The 17,665-nt window shown below is 37.0% G+C and overlaps 2 protein-coding genes across 4 annotated transcripts in view; both read left to right on the top strand.

Moving 5' to 3' along the window:
- The window catches only part of ARHGAP11A (Rho GTPase activating protein 11A), a 23,578-nt gene extending 12,043 nt beyond the window's left edge, over positions 1–11,535 (top strand). Inside the window, exons 7-12 of one of the 2 annotated variants that reach the window (XM_012649190.1) lie at positions 2,757–2,831; positions 3,633–3,800; positions 6,517–6,646; positions 7,119–7,227; positions 9,223–9,361; positions 9,692–11,535. In XM_012649190.1, coding sequence (XP_012504644.1) covers positions 2,757–2,831; positions 3,633–3,800; positions 6,517–6,646; positions 7,119–7,227; positions 9,223–9,361; positions 9,692–11,277 — 2,207 coding nt within the window. In that variant the 3' untranslated portion in view covers positions 11,278–11,535. The remainder of the gene's footprint in view (positions 1–2,756; positions 2,832–3,632; positions 3,801–6,516; positions 6,647–7,118; positions 7,228–9,222; positions 9,362–9,691) is intronic. The other variant, XM_012649189.1, reaches the window with a different exon arrangement.
- Positions 11,536–14,775: 3,240 nt separating this feature from the next.
- The window catches only part of SCG5 (secretogranin V), a 59,008-nt gene continuing 56,118 nt past the window's right edge, over positions 14,776–17,665 (top strand). For both annotated transcript variants that reach the window (XM_012649458.1, XM_012649457.1), the window contains exons 1-2: positions 14,776–15,004; positions 16,504–16,736. In XM_012649458.1, the coding sequence (XP_012504912.1) occupies positions 16,511–16,736 (226 nt within the window). In that variant the 5' untranslated portion in view covers positions 14,776–15,004; positions 16,504–16,510. The remainder of the gene's footprint in view (positions 15,005–16,503; positions 16,737–17,665) is intronic.

Genomic DNA, 17,665 nt, shown 5'->3' with positions numbered 1-17,665 from the left:
TCTTGCTCAGGCTGGTTTCGAACTCCTGAGCTCAAACAATCCGCCCGCCTCGGCCTCCCAGAGAGCTAGGATTACAGGCGTGAGCCACCGCGCCCAGCCCCATCTTAACCATTTTTAAGTGTATAGTTCAAAAATGTTAAGTATATTCACATTGTGCAATCCTGTAGAATTTGTACTTTTATTTTCATAAATATTTATTATATGAGTGAGTTACTCTAGCTTAGTTTTATGCCAGATATGACAATTCACAACAATTGTATTGCCTCAGAATCTACACAGGATGTCATGGGCAAGTTCTTGCAAAGTGATTTAGTCCATTATATTTTTGTTATTCTTGCCACTGTACATGAATATATGTGTGCTCTTCCCTATTGTCACTGTGCTAACAAATGTCTTCTTTCATAGATGGTGGTGTAGTACTGAGCTGATTCATATGATGCCCTTATTAGTGCAGTACTTCCTGAAATACCAATAATATAAACTCATGAGACTGTTAAAGGGATCGAGGAGCAGGTGCAGTGGTTCACGCCTGTAATTCCAGCACTTTGGGGAGGTGGAGGCAGGAGGATCCCTTGGGCCGAGGAGTTCGAGACCAGCTTGGGTAACCTACCGAGACCTCATCTCTACCAAAAAAAAAAAAAAAAAATTAGCGAGGCATGGTGATGTGTGCCTGTAGTCCCAGATACTCAGGAGGCTGAGGTGGAAGGATTGCTTAAGCCCAGGAGTTTGAGGTTAGAGTGATCTATGATCGTGCCACTGTACTCCAGCCTGGGTGACAGAGCAAGACCCCATCTCTTAAAAATAATAAATAAATTAAATAAAGTGATTGAGACATAGTTTTTCCCTTTCTCTAAATACTCTAGGTAGTTTGAATCTTCAATGTGGCCAATGATGCAGTCAAAAAAAAAAAGGAAAATGCCCATCAAGGAAGACCAGCAATAGGTTTCAGATAAAGATTTTGGCAAAATAGAAAATTGGATATTCAATCATCTTATACCTAGTCATTATGGAATGAATAAAGTTATTATAAATAGATATAAACACAGAGGCAAAAAAAAAAAGAGAGAGATAGTTTCAGAGTGTAGAAGGAACAGTTTGTCTTTCAATAGTCCTGATTTTGCTGTGCTGTCCTAATTGTATGTTATCTACTGTGGCTGAATCTGTTTGTTCTTCAGTTATTTCTTCTTTCTTCTGCTCTGACTCTCATTTCTCCTTTTTCTTTTGTCTCCTTTTCCTCTCCCATAGTAACTTCCTTTACTGCACAGGTGTCATAAAGGTTGTCTTTATTAGCCATTGTCTGCCAGTTAGAGCATTGTCCATCTCTAGCTCTTAATTGAGGTTTTCAATATTCTTCTCTGGTTGGTACCTATTTCACTTGAGGGTGTAAAATTTCTCAGTAACACATAAGTGGTTATTACTAAACTGATTATACATTTACATAACCATATTAAGTGGTATTTGGTGATTAATCCGGCTGAAAGTTAGGGGAGTATTTATGCATAAAACTATTCCTGTTCAAGTCATAACAATTTACTTATAGCTAAATCAAGTGTATATTTTTTTTAGGCCTGTATTCAGAATCCCTGATCACTTGGCCATTTCTTTCTTTGGTGTTTTTTTTTTTTCCTTGTTTTTTGTAACACTATGCTTGCTGCCTGTTCCCTTACCTCTTTGGCCATTTATTTTATCTCATTTTCTGGATTTTCTTTTTCTGAAAACCTCTTAAATATCCCATTCTTTTATGCCTGACCTTCTTCTCACACTTTGCCCTTTGCTTTTTTTTTTTTTTTGAGACAGAGTCTCACTGTGTTACTCTGGCTAGAGTGAGTGCCGTGGCATCATCCTAGCTCACAGCAACCTCAAACTCCTGGGCTCAAGCGATCCTCCTGCCTCAGCCTCCCGAGTAGCTGGGATTACAGGCATGTGCCACCATGCCCGGCTAATTTTTTCTATATATTTTTAGTTGTCCAATTAATTTCTTTCTAATTTTAGTAGAGACGGGGTCTCGCTCTTGCTCAGGCTGGTTTCGAACTCCTGAGCTCAAACAATCCGCCCGCCTCGGCCTCCCAGAGAGCTAGGATTACAGGCGTGAGCCACCGCATCCGGCCTGCCCTTTTCTTAAATGATCTCACTCACTCACATTTTTTAAAAACTACCATTTTTGGGCTGATGGCTCCCAGATCGGCTTCTCCAGCCCTGATCTTTCCACAGATGGATTTATATTCATTCAAGCGTCTCATAGGCATGTCTAACTCTTCCTTGCATAATTTCCTTTTTCATTCAGTGGCACCACTGTCTACTCAGTCATCAAAATCAGAATTCTAGGTGGCCTTATCTGCTCTTTCCCCATCTTGACTTCCCATTGATGACTTAAATGTTGTCACCTTAATCTGTTAAATACCTTTATTCTTGCCTCCATTTCCACTGCTCCTGCCTCAGTTCAGACCATCATCTTTTGCTTCAACAAGTAATGATTCCCTCTTCCCTACCCTTTTGGTACATTTTACATATTTGTATCATATTTCATTCTGTATTACACTCCCTTTTTAAAAGGGATAGAGAGGTATAATAGGGGAACGGAGTAAAAATATATCCTTTAGTATTTCTTTCAAATTTGAAATAGTTCCTTAAATAGCCTTAAATAACTTTAAAATTGTATAAGGTGATAAAAGATGTTAAAAGACCACAAATATGTGAAAAATAGGTAAATGTTAAGTTATAATAGATTAAATGATTATATATGCTTTGCATTTCAGATTTTGTGAGTGGAGCACTAAATAAATTTAAATCTAACAGAACACCCTCTATTACACCTCAACAGGAAAGAATTGGTAGGTATTTATTATATGTATCTATTTAAATGAAAATTTCTATAGTAGTCTACAAAAATAACTATAGTAATAATTACCTAACTTACTTTAGTTAATCAAATTTAGTTTAAGCAAATCCAAATGTTATTTTCAATGAAGATGTTGTACTAATATATACTATGTTTTGACATTGCTAATTACATTATAATGAACCCAACATTGTAGGTAAGAAATTTTTTTAGTCTATTGTCACATCTTTAATCTTGATCATACTTTTCTGTTGTTTATAATTTAAATGCTATTGAATGTGTGAAAATAGCTCAACCTCATTTTTGTTTTAGAACCACAAGTTTGTCTGTTCGAATTTTTTTATCCTAAGTTGCTTGTGGCTGAAATCATTCAGTTAATAAGAGACAGTATGATCTTTTGTTTTCAGAGTGACTAAACGAACTGATTAATATTCAGTTATGATTAAAAGCAAAAATAATATTTAGATCAGTTTTGTTTCAACTCCTTGACTATAATTTCTTCCCTATGTTAATATTCTTCAATGTGTATCATATGCATCTTTTAGTCGATTTGGTTTAAGTTACTGCTGTTTCTTAAATCTTGCGTTTTTGCGGCTTCCTTATTTTCATTTTAAGTAATTGCAGAGTTTTAATTTAGTTGTATAACATAAAATTGATAATGACACTGTATCCCTGTTATTTTTTGGTTAGCTCTAAGTAATAGCTTTATAAGAAGAAATTACATAAAGCTTTCGTATTTTATCAACTCTGCAGGAGAAACAACAAATTGGTTTTCTTTTTGATATTTTTTCAGCCCAGCTATCTGTATCACCAGTGATTCTTACACCAAATGCTAAACGTAAACTGCCAGTAGATTCGTCTCATGGTTTCTCAAGTAAGAAAAGGAAGTCCATCAAGCACAATTTTAACTTTGAGCTATTGCCAAGTAATCTCTTCAGTAGCAGTTCTACACCAATATCAGGTAGCAAATAAAATTTATATAAGTGGGCTGTAAACATTAACATGAATGTCTATTCTAGGTAGAAGCTCCCTGCCTTTTAAAATAGACACTGGTTCGATATAATTAATTTGTGTGTGGGTGTGTGTGTGTGTTTTATGCCCATGCCTTATTGAAATTTATGATAAAAACTCAGAGTGGGGCTGGGCGCAGTGGCTCACACCCTGTATCCCAGTGCTTTGGGAGGCCAAGCTGGGAGGATCCCTTGAGCCCAGAAGTTCGAGACCAGCCTGAGCAACATAGCGAGACCCCATCTCTACAAAAAATTTAAAAATTAGCTGGGCCTGGTGGAGCACGCCTGTGGTTCCAACTACTCAGAAGGCTGGGGTAAGAGGATTGCTTGAGCCCAGGAGTTTGAAGTTACAGTGAGCTATGATTGCACCACTCTGTACTCCAGCTTGGGCAACAGAGCGAGACCCTGTCTCAAAAACAAACAAACAAACAAAACTTCAGAGTGGTATTTTGGGCTTTTGTGGGTAGCATTGATGCTCGGGATTTATTTGATTAGATATCCCGAATCCTACTTTAGTTACTTCTGATCTATAGCTATGACTTTATTGCTATCTTCTGTTAAGTCAAGGTTGCCAAAAGTTTGATCATCTCTGAATCCAGAGTGGGAGTGTTACCATCGCAGATTATAGTTTTGAGAATGGGAATATTTTAAAGTTTTAGACTCAAGTACCTTTTATAAAAGCTTTAAAACTTTGTTTATACTCTTCCTTGTGGCATGGTTTCTAGACCTCTTACCAGCCCAGCTATTTTCTTACAAATTAACTATAAGTTCCTAATGTGGCCAACCAAAGCCTTTGAAAATAATATAGTCTCATGCTAACTTAGAGACTAGATTTTTGTTAGTTTGGTCATAGGTTGAGTTGGCTCTTTCAGCATGTGCAAAATACAAGTGGGCTCATGTTAACCTTATGGTCAACCAAAGATGAAATGAAATCCTAATGAAGCCCAGGGTCTTCTGTCTCATATTTGTATATCTCACATTTAGTTAAAATGTGGGTGATCTTTTAGATTTTTATTTTGTTGGTTTCAGATGGTGTTTCATTTTGAATTCATTAGCTGAGTTATGTGAGCTCTTCTTCCCAAAAGCCTCTCTTTTGTTTCTGTTATTGAAAAGGTTTATACTTTCCTTGTTTATTCTACTAAAAAGTTGAACAGTATCATAGGTTCTCTATGGCTTATTAAAGTAAAATGATAAGAACTCTGAATCTTATGTCTGTAGCTCATTCAGTATTCTGAGGTTGGAGACTTAAACTCCTTTAAAGTAATATAGTTATTTTTGTTTTTTTAATATTTAAAAGCCTTTCCAATTTGGGGGACATTTTCCAAATGGCAAATGAGAATTATAGTTCTACCTGCCTTTGTTTATTAGCTTTATAGCATCTTCCCCAAGGAAATAAACTTGTTGATTCCTTTTCAAAAAATTTAAAGGTTCAACAACAGTAATCCTATTATTTTTAACTCACCATTTTTCTTTGTCCCTACTTTCTGTGCCACAACTCAATAAATTCATTTGCAAAATTGAAAATAGGCTGATTTCTAAGTTTAGATTATAACAATATGATGCTTTTTAAAATATATAAAGGCAACAACATTGATCTATAGTCCATTGAGTATATATTAATTTTGTTCTTATATATGTGATAAATTTGCATCATTCCATATATTCTGACTGTGCTTCCTGTGACCACTACCCATTTTCAAAATGACTAGACTGCAGCCCTGTAATAAAGCTACCTAGGTTGCATTGGATATGTTATATTGGTTTCCAAAATTTTCTTCAGTCAAATGCACCCCAAAAGTCACCGTAATGATTGTATTTTTTCTGGGAGCTTTGTGAATTCTTTATCAATAACAATAATGAACTGAGAGGGTTCATATTTGTTGAGCGTATACTGGATATTATTAAAAAACATAAGTCAAATGTATACAGAGCCTGTGTTCATAACTATTTTACTTTTTTCATGATTTTTTTACTATAGTCGATTTCATGATATAAATGGTGTTGAACTGAGCTTCTGTTTTAACTACGAGTTATTCTCATGGAACACAACAGTGGCCAGGTGGTTAGGCATGTGTTATAGATAATTAGTTTTTGTTTGTTTTCCAAAAATGTTGGATAAATTACATTCCAGAGTCAGGTGGACAGCAGTTGGCTAGCAGGTATATCCCAGATACTCAGACTGCACCTTGTTTGTCTATAGCTTATTTTTCATAATAGTATTACTTAATATTATATACCGCATACTATATTAGACATTGTATATACATAACAGTAATATTTATATTCATTATAGAAATCCATTTTAAGAGCCTAAAGCCATTTACTAAGTGATAGGGCAAATTCAAGTCAAGTCTGTCTCCAAAGCTTTCTCTTCAATCTACAACAGTGCCCACGCCTTCCTTGTATTATTAAAAGAATTTAAAGCAAAACTCTAATGTGAAAGTCATGCTGAATCTGACCTTTAATTGACAACTCAAAAGTAAGAAATGGATACCTTTTTTAGTTGAGTTGGGCTATCTGACACCTAAAGTTTCTAACCAGAAATCAATTACTATTGTTGCTTGGGGGTAGAAATTAAGGCTTTAAATCTAATTGTTGCTGTTGATATTTTACATTTTAAAAGGAAAATAAGTATGTATGGTATGTTACATGTGCTTATTTTTATAGTTCACATTGATACAAGCTCAGAAGGGTCATCTCAGAGTTCATTCTCTCCTGTAGCCATCAGTGGAAATCATTTGATCAGTACAGGTGTGCCAAGGAGAAGTAAAAGAATTGCAGGCAAAAAAGTTTGCAGGTAATTTATCCAGGACGTTTTGTTTACATTGGATATATATTTGGTATATAAATAGTTAGTAAAACATTTTATTCTACCAAGAATCATAAATTTTAAAAATCCCTTCTGCCTTTATAGTCTTATTAATCAAATGTCCACCAGAGAAAGATTCTTAATTTGAGTTCGCTTTACTTGCTCAGAATCCTTTTATGCTGATGGTGTAGTTTTATAATGTCCTGTTAGTTTAAAAATCATTAGTCTATTCCAATGATTCCAATGCATAAGTGACTAAATAACATCATAAACAGATTGTTTTTATATGCAAATGCAGGGTTCACATACGGTACCTTAAAATTTAACTGGTTTTAAAAAATTATTATTCTGCTCAATTATTAGCAATATGATTTACTGTAGACTCTCTCAAATTTCATTTTGTAAGAATTTCTCTGGTGTTTATACCATAAACTGACATTTTTAATTTCTCTCTTTTCAGGGTGGAATCAGGAAAAGCAGGCTGCTTCTCTCCTAAAATCAGTTGTAAAGAAAATGTTCGAAGATCTCTTCGTTTGAAATTTGGTCTAGGGAAAAATAGCAAAGATGTAGTAAGTGTCTTGCCATTTCACTAATCTGTTTATAATGCACAAAAGACACTCTTGACCCTGCCTCTCCTCTAGCTACTGTCCCATTCTGTTCTCTTTATACCAAACTCCTATACTTGAGTTGATATCTCTAGTTCTTCTTTTTCTACTCTGCTTAAATCAATTCCAATCAGACTTTTCTCCCAATACTCTACGGAAACTGCTCTCATCAGGGTCACCCATGAATTAAATGTTGCTCAAACCAGTTGGTCAAACATCAGTCCTTATTTGACTTGACCTGTCAGCAGGGCTTGACACAGCTGATCACCTACTCCTCTTTGGTCTTTGGGATATTTTCTTTCCTTGCTTCTTCACTGGCTACTTTTCAAAATTCCCTGACGTCTACGTGCCCAAAGCTTAGTACTTGGACTTCTCTTTTCTCTCTCCAGTCACTTAAGATGATCACCAGTTGTAAACATTATATACAGGTTCAGTTTCCCTTATCTAAAATGCCTGGGATCAGAAGTGTTTCAGATTTCAGATTTTTTTTTTTTTTTTTTTTTTGGATTTTGGAATATTTGCATTATACTTAACAGTTCTGCATCCCTAATCTGAAAATCTGAAATGCTCCAATGAGCATTTTATTTGAGTGACATGTCAGTGCTCAAATAGTTTCAGATTTCAGAGCACTTTGGATTTTAGTTTTCCAGAATTGGAATGCTTAACCTGTATTTACTTAAAACTTCCAAACTTAAGTTCTCCAGCCCAAAATACTCTCCTGAACAACTTTCTTGTTTCTTAACGTCTACCTATTTGACTTTCCTACTTGGATATCTAATTCAATAGATAGCTCAAGTGTAACCTGTCCCAAAAAGAGCTCCTGAGGTGCATCTCTTTGCTGCCACTGTCCACTACCCCACCCCCTGCCACTAAAACTTCTAACTACAGTTTTCCTTATCTCAGTTATGGCAACTCATTCTTCCAGTCACTTAGGTCAAAACCTTAGCAGCATTCTTGATCCCTCACTTTTCTCTCATGAACCATCATGTCTAATCTGTTAGAGAATCCTGTCTAATTCTGCTTTCAGAGTATCTCCAAACTGACCAGTTTTCACTAGTACTACTTTTCCTACTTTCTCTTAAGTTCTGTCGTCTTTCAGCTGGATTACTGTAGTAAGCTCCTACTATAGGTCTACCTTCCTCTATTCTTGCTACATTACTGTAGCCAAAATTATACTTCTAAAACCCAGGTTAAGTTGTATCATTTCTCTGCTCAGAACCCTCGAATTTCATTCTGGATAAAAGCCAGAGTTCTCACATAGACCTGCAAGGCTCCAGGTGATTTGCTCCCAGGCTGCCTCTCCAGTCCCTACTCCTGTCCCCATTATTCACTCTGCTCCATTCACTCTGACCTTGCTGTTTGTGATCATGCCAGACTTTGCTCCAGCCTCAGAGATTGCACTGGGTAGTGTTCTTCCCCCTTAAATTTTCATGGCTCTTGCCTTTTTTGTTCTTTACTCACAAATCATCTTCTGATCATCCTATTTAAAATTACACTCCTACCATTCACCACTCCATATCCTTCTTACCCTGTTTTACTTTTCTCTTGTATATTGTATTTATATAATATAATTTATTGTTTATCTTGTTTTGGTCTAAGTCTCGCATTTAAATAGAATGTAATAAGGGTAAGATTTTGATCTAGGATTTGTTTTTCATAATTTGTGAACAGGCCCTAGCACAGAGTCAGCACAAGAGAAAATGTTTTTAATTAATGAATATGCAAGTATGTTTTATTTTAGATCATAAAATATCAACTAATTGCCAAGTCAAATAATTATAATTTTCATTAGCAGGCAAGAATATTTGTATTTGTTATAAAATTGTTTCCCAATTATATATGCCTTTTTAATCAGCTATAGATTTTGATAACTACAAAAAAATTTACTTTGTCTTAATATTTTCAATTAACTAGGCTTATTTCTTAACCAGACCTTTTTAATTTTTCTTTTCTGTGCAGAATGGATGTTCTGATGTCAATAGATGTGAAAATGTTGGCCGGCGACTTGCAAATCAACGAAGTTTAAAAAATAGGATTGAATCTGTAAAAACAGGTCTGCTTTTTAGTCCAGATATTGATGAAAGGTTACCAAAGAAAGGTACATTTACATGATACTGTTAGAGTTTTACCCAAAAATCCTACTTTAGTTGCTTTTTCTTAGTGATAAAATGTATCAAGTACTTTACTTCCTAGAAATTAAAATTTCATGTTTGAATAGTAAAAATATTTAAATTCCTGTCAACAATTGGAGAATTCTTATAGATGTAAATATAAAATGACTGACATTTTTATATTAAAAATTATGTATTTTAACACAAGTCTTTATTGGAATTTGGTCCTTAGTGCCTTTATTTGCCATGTATTTGGATAATATTTCAAAATATAGTTGGATACAAAGGATTAAAAACACTGAATTGCTTTATTTTAGGTTCAAAAAAGATCAGTAAGTCTGAGGAAAACTTACTAACTCCCGAGCGACTAGATGGGACAAATTATCGGATGTCTTGGACAGGACCTAGTAATTCAAGTTTTCAAGAAATAGATGCAAATGGAGCTTCTTCAGTAGTGGGAAATCCTGAGGTAGAAAACTCTTCTTTGGAGCCTGATATTACTGTTGAAAAGTCACCTGCTTCTTCATATGAACTTATTGCTTCTGATTTAAACAATAAGCGTAATAGCAACGTAATGGGAAGCTCCCTTAGTGGGGATGAAAATAACTTGACCACAGAGACTTTGGCGAAAATTCAGAAGGCATTTTCTGAATCTGGAAGTAATCTTCCTGCATTGATAAATCATAGGCAGTCATCAATAACTAATATGGAGAAAGTAAAAGAAACATCTTACACAGAATATAGCCCAGAGAAAAATGTATTTGAACCTAATGATTTGACTGTAATAGAATCAAAGGAAAATTATGAACACCACACTGATGAAGATGAAAATCATATTTCAGAAAGAGACTTTTCACCACATCAAACTCAAAAATTTGACAGAGAAGCAGGTATAAAATGTTATTCAATTCAGGTGAAGGTGGAACATGAAGAAGACAATCATTCAAATATACCAAAAGATTATTTCAGCAAGCAAGAATTCTCCAGTGATGAACAAATGAAGAAACAGTATCCAAGGGATAAACTAAATACTGAATTAAAGGAGAATGAGAATATGATGGAAGAGAACTCACTGAAACATGCAGCTTCTAGGGAGGATGAGGCTAGATCCTCTTCCTCACAGCAGAGTACATGTATTATGACAAACTTGTCAAAACCTAGGCCTATGAGAATCGCTAAACAGCAGTCACTGGTGGAAACATGTGGTAAAACTTTTTCTGAAAGTTTACAAATGACAGAACATGGGAAGGTTTCAGATCACATACAGTGGTTTAACAAGCTTTCTTTAAATGAACCAAATAGAACAAAAGTTAAGTCACCTCTTAAGTTTCAGCGTACTCCTGTCCGTCAGTCTGTCAGAAGAATTAATTCTTTGTTGGAGTATGGCAGGCAACCTGTAAGGCATAAGTTGGTGAGTCTTGGTGATGCTGCTTCTCCTCTGGTTAAGTCAGTGAGCTGTGACGGTGCTCTTCCCTCTTGTGTAGAAAATACATCAAAGGATCCCTTTGCTTCATGTACCAAATCATGTCCTAAAGAACAGAAGTCTACATCATGTGAACAGTCAAATGTTGGTGCAATTTCAAAATCAAGCATGGAGTTAACTTCTAAATCTTTCTTAAAGATCAAGAAACACCCAGATTCAGCGAATGCTTCTCTTAGGTTTAATAGAGTTTGTGAACAGGAAATGATATCTGATGGCCAAGTTAAGGTTCCCTTGGATGACCTGACTAATCAGGATATATCAAAATCTGTTGTAAATAACAATATGAGCTTTTTTCCTGAGATAAATAATAGGGTCCTTAGGAAACCATCAGAAAAAGAAAGGGTCTGGTACAAAGGTTCTCCAAAAAATCCTATCGGAAAAACTCAACTACTACCAACAAGTAAACCTGTAGACTTGTAATTGATAAATGTTATACTTGTCGTTAATGTAAATAAAGCAAACAATTGGTGATATGACTTGCAGGATAATCCACATGTTAATTCTTAGCTCAGGGTGATTGTTAACCAGTAGATTTTCTCTAAAACATTTTAACTTCACTGCATAAGGAACTTGGATTTCTATACTTGTATGAATAACTACTTTGTTTTTCTTAATTATGGCAGTATTTAAACTTTAATTTTATTGTGATCTCTTAAAGCGGAAGTTAGACTTTACCTTCTTAAAGAAATTATTGACTGGCTTTATAAGAAATCAAGTTTTGAAAATTGCATGATTTTTGTGTGTGACAGGAAGAGCGGAGCAAGTTGTGCCTATTTCCTGTTATTCCTCCAAGTCGATAAGGTTTCTATAATAAATTTCTAGTGTGTAAAGGGAAGAGATAAGCCCTGCAAATATTATGTTGTGAATTATATTAATGTGTATTGTCTTTACCAAAATCCCTAGAAATTAATTTTCTTCAATAGCATCCTAATTATTCTTTGGGGCAGAGTACTTTGGTTTATGTCATCTGTAGATGTACCATGTGTTCACTTGAACTAAGAAAATGGCTAAGGCAGAATAAAGACTAAAATGTGCTCATATATTAGGATGTAGAAGTAATTGATGACTTTTAAGCCATATTGTGTTTTTAAAGATAATTTGCACAAATACATTTGTATCTGTTTTGTCCGATATAGAAATGGAAACTATTTAAAGAGGAATAATTAAACTTTAAAAAAGTGTAATCAAGATGATTTCTCATGTAGATGCTTGATTTTAGAATACTTGATGCACCTCTGTACATTTTACTTGGATAAAAACCTATGATGATTTTGTCTTGTGTGTAAATGTTATTTATTTAGCATAGATATTAAAGATAACTTTCTGGAAAATTACTTGCCTGAGACTCTAATGAAATTCAAAGTGCCATTCAGAACATGCACCAATGTTCAAGCAAATCTGCCTAAGTTTATATTTTAAATTATTACAAATTAAAAATCTTTAAAGAAAGAGTATTATAAACAACAGAACATATTCTTTAGGTTTTAGAGGAAGGAATAAGACAGAATCAACCATTAAAGATAGTTTTGCAGGTCAGTTAGAAGGCCATGTTTAGGTGTTGGAGCAGATTTGAGCAGCATTGCACACCACCCTGAACAAGCAGACTTCCAGTGTGTGTATGGATGGGCAATTTCAAGTCATCAAATGTTTGCTTTACCAAGCTGTACTTGATGCCAGTATATCTGTTTTATTTCAAAGCTATTTCCCGTTTCTGTATTCATTACCTAGGAATCAGTGCCTTCTCAGAGTAAGTATTTGACTTATATAAAGACTATAAATCTGTAGATATACATATCTGATATCAAATAGGTTGATAATATAGCCTAGATATGCATTTCAGATGTTTATGGTATTTCTAATTTTAAGTAGAGACAACATTCATACACTTTGAGATATATGTTGTCTGGTATAAACATTTTCTTTAACTTCACTTTTGAATTTTTAAAAATGTATTAATGTCATTTTATATAATGGGGGAGGGATGAAATGTTTAATTGGAAGACTAATTCAGGAAGAAGGCATAGGAAATTAACTGTACAAACCACCTGAATTAGTGGTTTTTCTGAGGGATGAATCAATAATGAAAAATGTATTTTTTTTAGAAAACTACCCACATGTTCCATTTTTGTTAGCTGAAAGCTGCAATACAGAGTATTATAGGAATACGAAAATGTATAGCTTGGAGGCATGGTAATTGCAGTCAGGAAAGCTGAGTTTTAGACTTGATTTAATCTATGTTCTCATTTTTTCTTATACAAAATGGAGATAATGTTACCAACTTCATGGGATATTTGATCAAATGATATACAAATATATGTTACAAAGTCAAAAGTGGACATGTGCAGTAGTAACTTCAAGGATTCTTTTCACTTTATCTTATAAGTATAAATAAAGATCTAATGTTAATTTGGTTATCTTATGAGCAACAAACAATACAATTTACTACGTAGAACTTAAATTAGACTGGCCACATTCTATAATCACTAAGAATTTAATATAGAATTTTAATAATCAAATCCAGAATATATGTTTGTTTTTAATATAGCCACTTTGATATGAAGCATAGGCATTTTGGTGTATTTCAGTCAAATTTCCACTCAACACAAAAGTAGTTAAGTCGTGACTTCATTTTTTCCAAGCATAAAGTGAGGGTAACAGTGAACAATGCTAAAGTGATAATCAGAATTGAGAAAAGTCTCATTATACATCAGTAGTATTTGGCTGGGTGCAGTGGCTCAGGCCTGTAATCTTAGCACTTTGGGACGCCAAGGCAGGAGGATCGCTTGAGGCCAGGAGTTCAGGACCAGCCTGAGCAACATAGCGAGACCCTGTCTTTACAAATATTTTAAAAATTAGCTGGACATTGTGGCACACACCTGTAGTCCCAGCTACTCAGAAGGCAGGAGGATTATGAGCGCAGGAGTTTGAGGTTGTAGTGAGCTATGATGACACCACTGCACTCTAGTTCAGGAAACAGAGTGAGACCTTGTTTCAAAAAATAAATATTAAACCCCAGCATCGTCTGTGATTTAGCATGCACCTAAACAGCAGGAAACAGAAGAGAGGCATGCAAGCAAAAACACTAGCAAGGAGGCTTGGCTTTAAAACAAAGGGCCCTGTGTCTCATGAATGAATTTTGCCAGCTTCTATTCATTGCTTAAGATTGCTGCAGATGATAATGGGTTCGCTGTGTAGATCTAAGGTAAAGAAATCTAGATTCTAACCTCATCAAGTTACTCAGTTATTCTCAGACCCCCAGGTACTCTACTCATCCATCCCCTGTCTTTTTCTTTTTCTTTTTTTTTTTTTAGCTTGAAAAGACATCCCCAGTCTTGATGAAAGAAACTTGCAGTACTATATATATTGTATTGTATGGCTTTACATTTCAATTTTTGTATTTGAACAAGTTCCAAATGTTCAAGATTGCACATAGTAGGTGCTCCATAAGCCCTGTTCAATAACAGAAAATAATTCTGGGCCTACCCGGATATATTTCTGCAATATGCTGGGAGTATGGTTTCTCTTCAGGCCAAAGTGGAATTTTACTTTATTTTTGGTGTGGAAGTTTACAATAACACTCAGACCTAACATTCTTTAGATTTTCAAGTTTAGCATTTTAACAGAAGTTTCTAGCTTGTAGTAAATATCCCCATAGTTTTCCAGCTCAATAACAGTGCTCCTGAAAGCTTTATGTACCTTATCATAGCCATCATTAAGAGCTCTTAGGACTTCATCTTTTGTTTCACTCCTACCATTCATTGTCTCTTCCCTCTTCAAGCTAAAAGACTTAAAAACAAAAAACTTCTAGAGGGTGGCAAAATTAAAGATGTGCTATGGTAGCAATTGGGCACATTGTTGAGATTGACCCTCCTGCAGGTCGGTGGAGAAAGAGGTTTCATAGTCAAGAGGTTTGTATGCAGAATACGTGGGTTGAAGTGCTGTGTGGCTCTGGGTGAGAGGCACACACGCATCTGGGATGCGTTCTGCAGAGTCCTGGGGAGGCGACTTCCACCTGCTGGAGGAGGGGCCGGGGCGGAGCTAAGATGCGGAGGGAGGTGACGCACGAGCTCTCCAGCTCGCCCGCTCCCGGTGCGACCCCTACCGAGGCCCAGCCTGGACTGCGGTAGGCTCCTCCGGCAGCCCCTCGGTGAGTACTGCACAGATGCCGGCTAGGCCTCCTGCCGCCCACCCGAGTGGGGGAGGGCGTCCTGCTGAAATCCTTGTGCTAGAGGCTGGGGTCAGACAAAGGATGGGTGGCGGATTAGGTGGTTTGCTATAAATAAGGGGAAAGGAATACAGAGGGAGGAGATGGGGTAGTTCTTGAAATCAATGGCGTTGGCTGGGGTGGAAATGAAACAGACACCCAGCATTGAGAGCGGACAAGGGAAAAATGGAGATGGATGGAGAGATTGGCGTCTGTCTCCGGCCCTTGCCATCAGAATTGCTGTTCCAATAAAGAGCTGTTCTCAGCTCTTTGAGGAGTAAAGGGTTTGTATCTAGCGATGGCTGGAAAAAGCCTTTCTTTTGCAGAAAAAGAAATTAGAGGGTGTAAATATTTAGTTTCAGGAAAGAAAATGCACAGTTTTGCCTCCTCCCACCCCCTGCAGAGTGATCCAAAGGAGGGCTTGCAGGGCTGCTGCCTGAAGCATCCATCCAAAACAGGTTAAGCAGCTGCAAGGGGAGCGGCAAGGATGTTGCCTGGTTCTGCAGGCATATCCATAGAAGCCATCATTCAGCACAGGCTGACTCCCCAGACTAGTTTGCTCTGTCTCCTTCATCTGCTTTGTCTTCCCTTCATTGCTCCTGCCTCCCCAGATGCTAACCCCAGAACTGTAAGGCAATATTAGCAACATAATAATAGCAACATAGGGGCTCACTCTGTGTCTGGCATTTGTCCAGACCCTCTTACGTGTATTCACACACTCCCACAACAACCCTATTAGGTAGATGCTTTTATTTTTCCCTATTTTGCAGAGAAGGAAGCGGAGGCACTCAGCCAAGGAAGGTCAATCAGGTAGCACGAGGCTGAGCAAGCATTCCTCATCTACCCTGCCAGATTGCAGGGCAGGGCCTGAGCTGTGTATATTTCCATTCCCCTCAGAATCTCAAACACATTAGATGTTTGCTAAGCTGAGATGTTCGCTGCCCCCACTTTCAATCACCACTCCTAACCTTTCTGTACTTCTTTGCTGTTTATGTTTTCCTAACTCCCTCCTGTTAGCTTTTCCTTCCCCGAGACTGGCAAAACTCAAGATGTCACCCTCTCTCTCTTTCTCACAATTGAAGCAAATTTTGGTTTGTTTTAGTAAGAGAGGGAGAGAGTGGTGAAGTTAAGGGTAATAGGGAACTTTCAGGGAGCTGCAAGGGGAAGAAACATTATGAGTGAGAACTGCCTAGCTTTCCCAAGAATGCAAACAGGGAATTGGATACCTCTGTTTCATTTCTTTAATCCCTTTCCACAGTGATGTTCTGCCTGGCATGGCCACTTAAGTCAAAAGCAAACGTCTAAGGATTTTCCTTTGTGGTCCCTTTCTGGGTGGTCCTTGAACCACAACCTGGAGTGGTTACATGATTGCATCGTCACAACTATATTATCACAATTGCCAATTGTGGCCAGTAGATATAAGTTTGGTCTTTTTTCTGTAGGTTAAAAATGGTCTCCGTGATGTTCTCTACCGTGCTATCTGGCCTACTGTTTTGGCTGGCTATCGGATGGACTCCAGCATTTGCCTATAACCCACGGACCCCTGACCGGGTCTCAGAAACAGATATCCAGAGGCTGCTCCATGGTGTTATGGAGCAGTTGGGCATTGCCAGGCCACGGGTGGAATATCCAGCTCACCAGGCCATGAATCTCGTCGGCCCACAGAGCATCGAAGGTATTTATTGTGTTCTGATGGTTTCAAGTTTCCATTAGCATTTAAAATAATTAATACATTTTTGAGAGACTCTACTTCCTCTGTTTTTTTTTTTTTGTCTTATTCTAAACAGTGTATACGTACTTCCATACACACACCTACATGAGAATATCAGTCCTGTGAGAACAGGGACCTTATGTATCTAATTCACAGCTTTAGCACAAAGTCTGGTTTACATAATAGTTGCTCAATTAATATTTGTTGAAAGAATGAAGGATCATCTAGTGTTGTCTCTGAAGAAAGATTAGAACCCAGACCTGACGTCTTGCCCCACTGCTAATCTTAAGAAAATTATGTCCCCAGATAGCTGCCTCCTTGAGCCAGTGCTAGTTGGTTCTTGTAAAAGATCCTCAAAATGTGGAACCTACAGGATCTGACTTGATTCTTAGGAATGACTCCAATACACCCAAGAGGGGTCAAAAGAGGTACTGACATTAAGAGTTTATGTCAGCTGGTGCGGTGGCTCATGCCTGTAATCCCAGCACTTTGGGAGGAGAGATAGGAGGATTGCTTGAGTTCATGAGTTCACAGAGCAGCCTGAGCAAGAGCGAGACTCCATCTATACTAAAAATAGAAAAATTAGCCAGGCATCCTGGCATGTGCCTGTAGTCCCAGCTGCTCAGGAGGCTGAGGCAGGAGGATCGCTTGAGCCCAGGAGTTTGAGGCTGCAATGAGCTACGATGACGCCAATACATTTTACCAGGGATATCAGAGCGAGACTGTCTAAAAAAAAAAGAAAGAGGGCCAGGCGTGGTGGCTCACACCTGTAATCCTAGCACTCTGGGAGGCCGAAGCAGGTGGATTGTTTGAGCTCAGGAGTTCGAAACCAGCCTGAGCAAGAGCGAGACCCCGTCTCTACTAAATAGAAAGAAATTAATCGGACAGCTAAA

Source organism: Propithecus coquereli, unplaced genomic scaffold (genome assembly GCF_000956105.1).
Source record: "Propithecus coquereli isolate 6110/MARCELLA unplaced genomic scaffold, Pcoq_1.0 Scaffold3, whole genome shotgun sequence".
Classification (NCBI taxonomy): domain Eukaryota; kingdom Metazoa; phylum Chordata; class Mammalia; order Primates; family Indriidae; genus Propithecus; species Propithecus coquereli.
The sequence above is the reverse complement of the archived record's forward strand: the minus strand, read 5'-3'. Positions and strand labels throughout refer to the sequence as shown.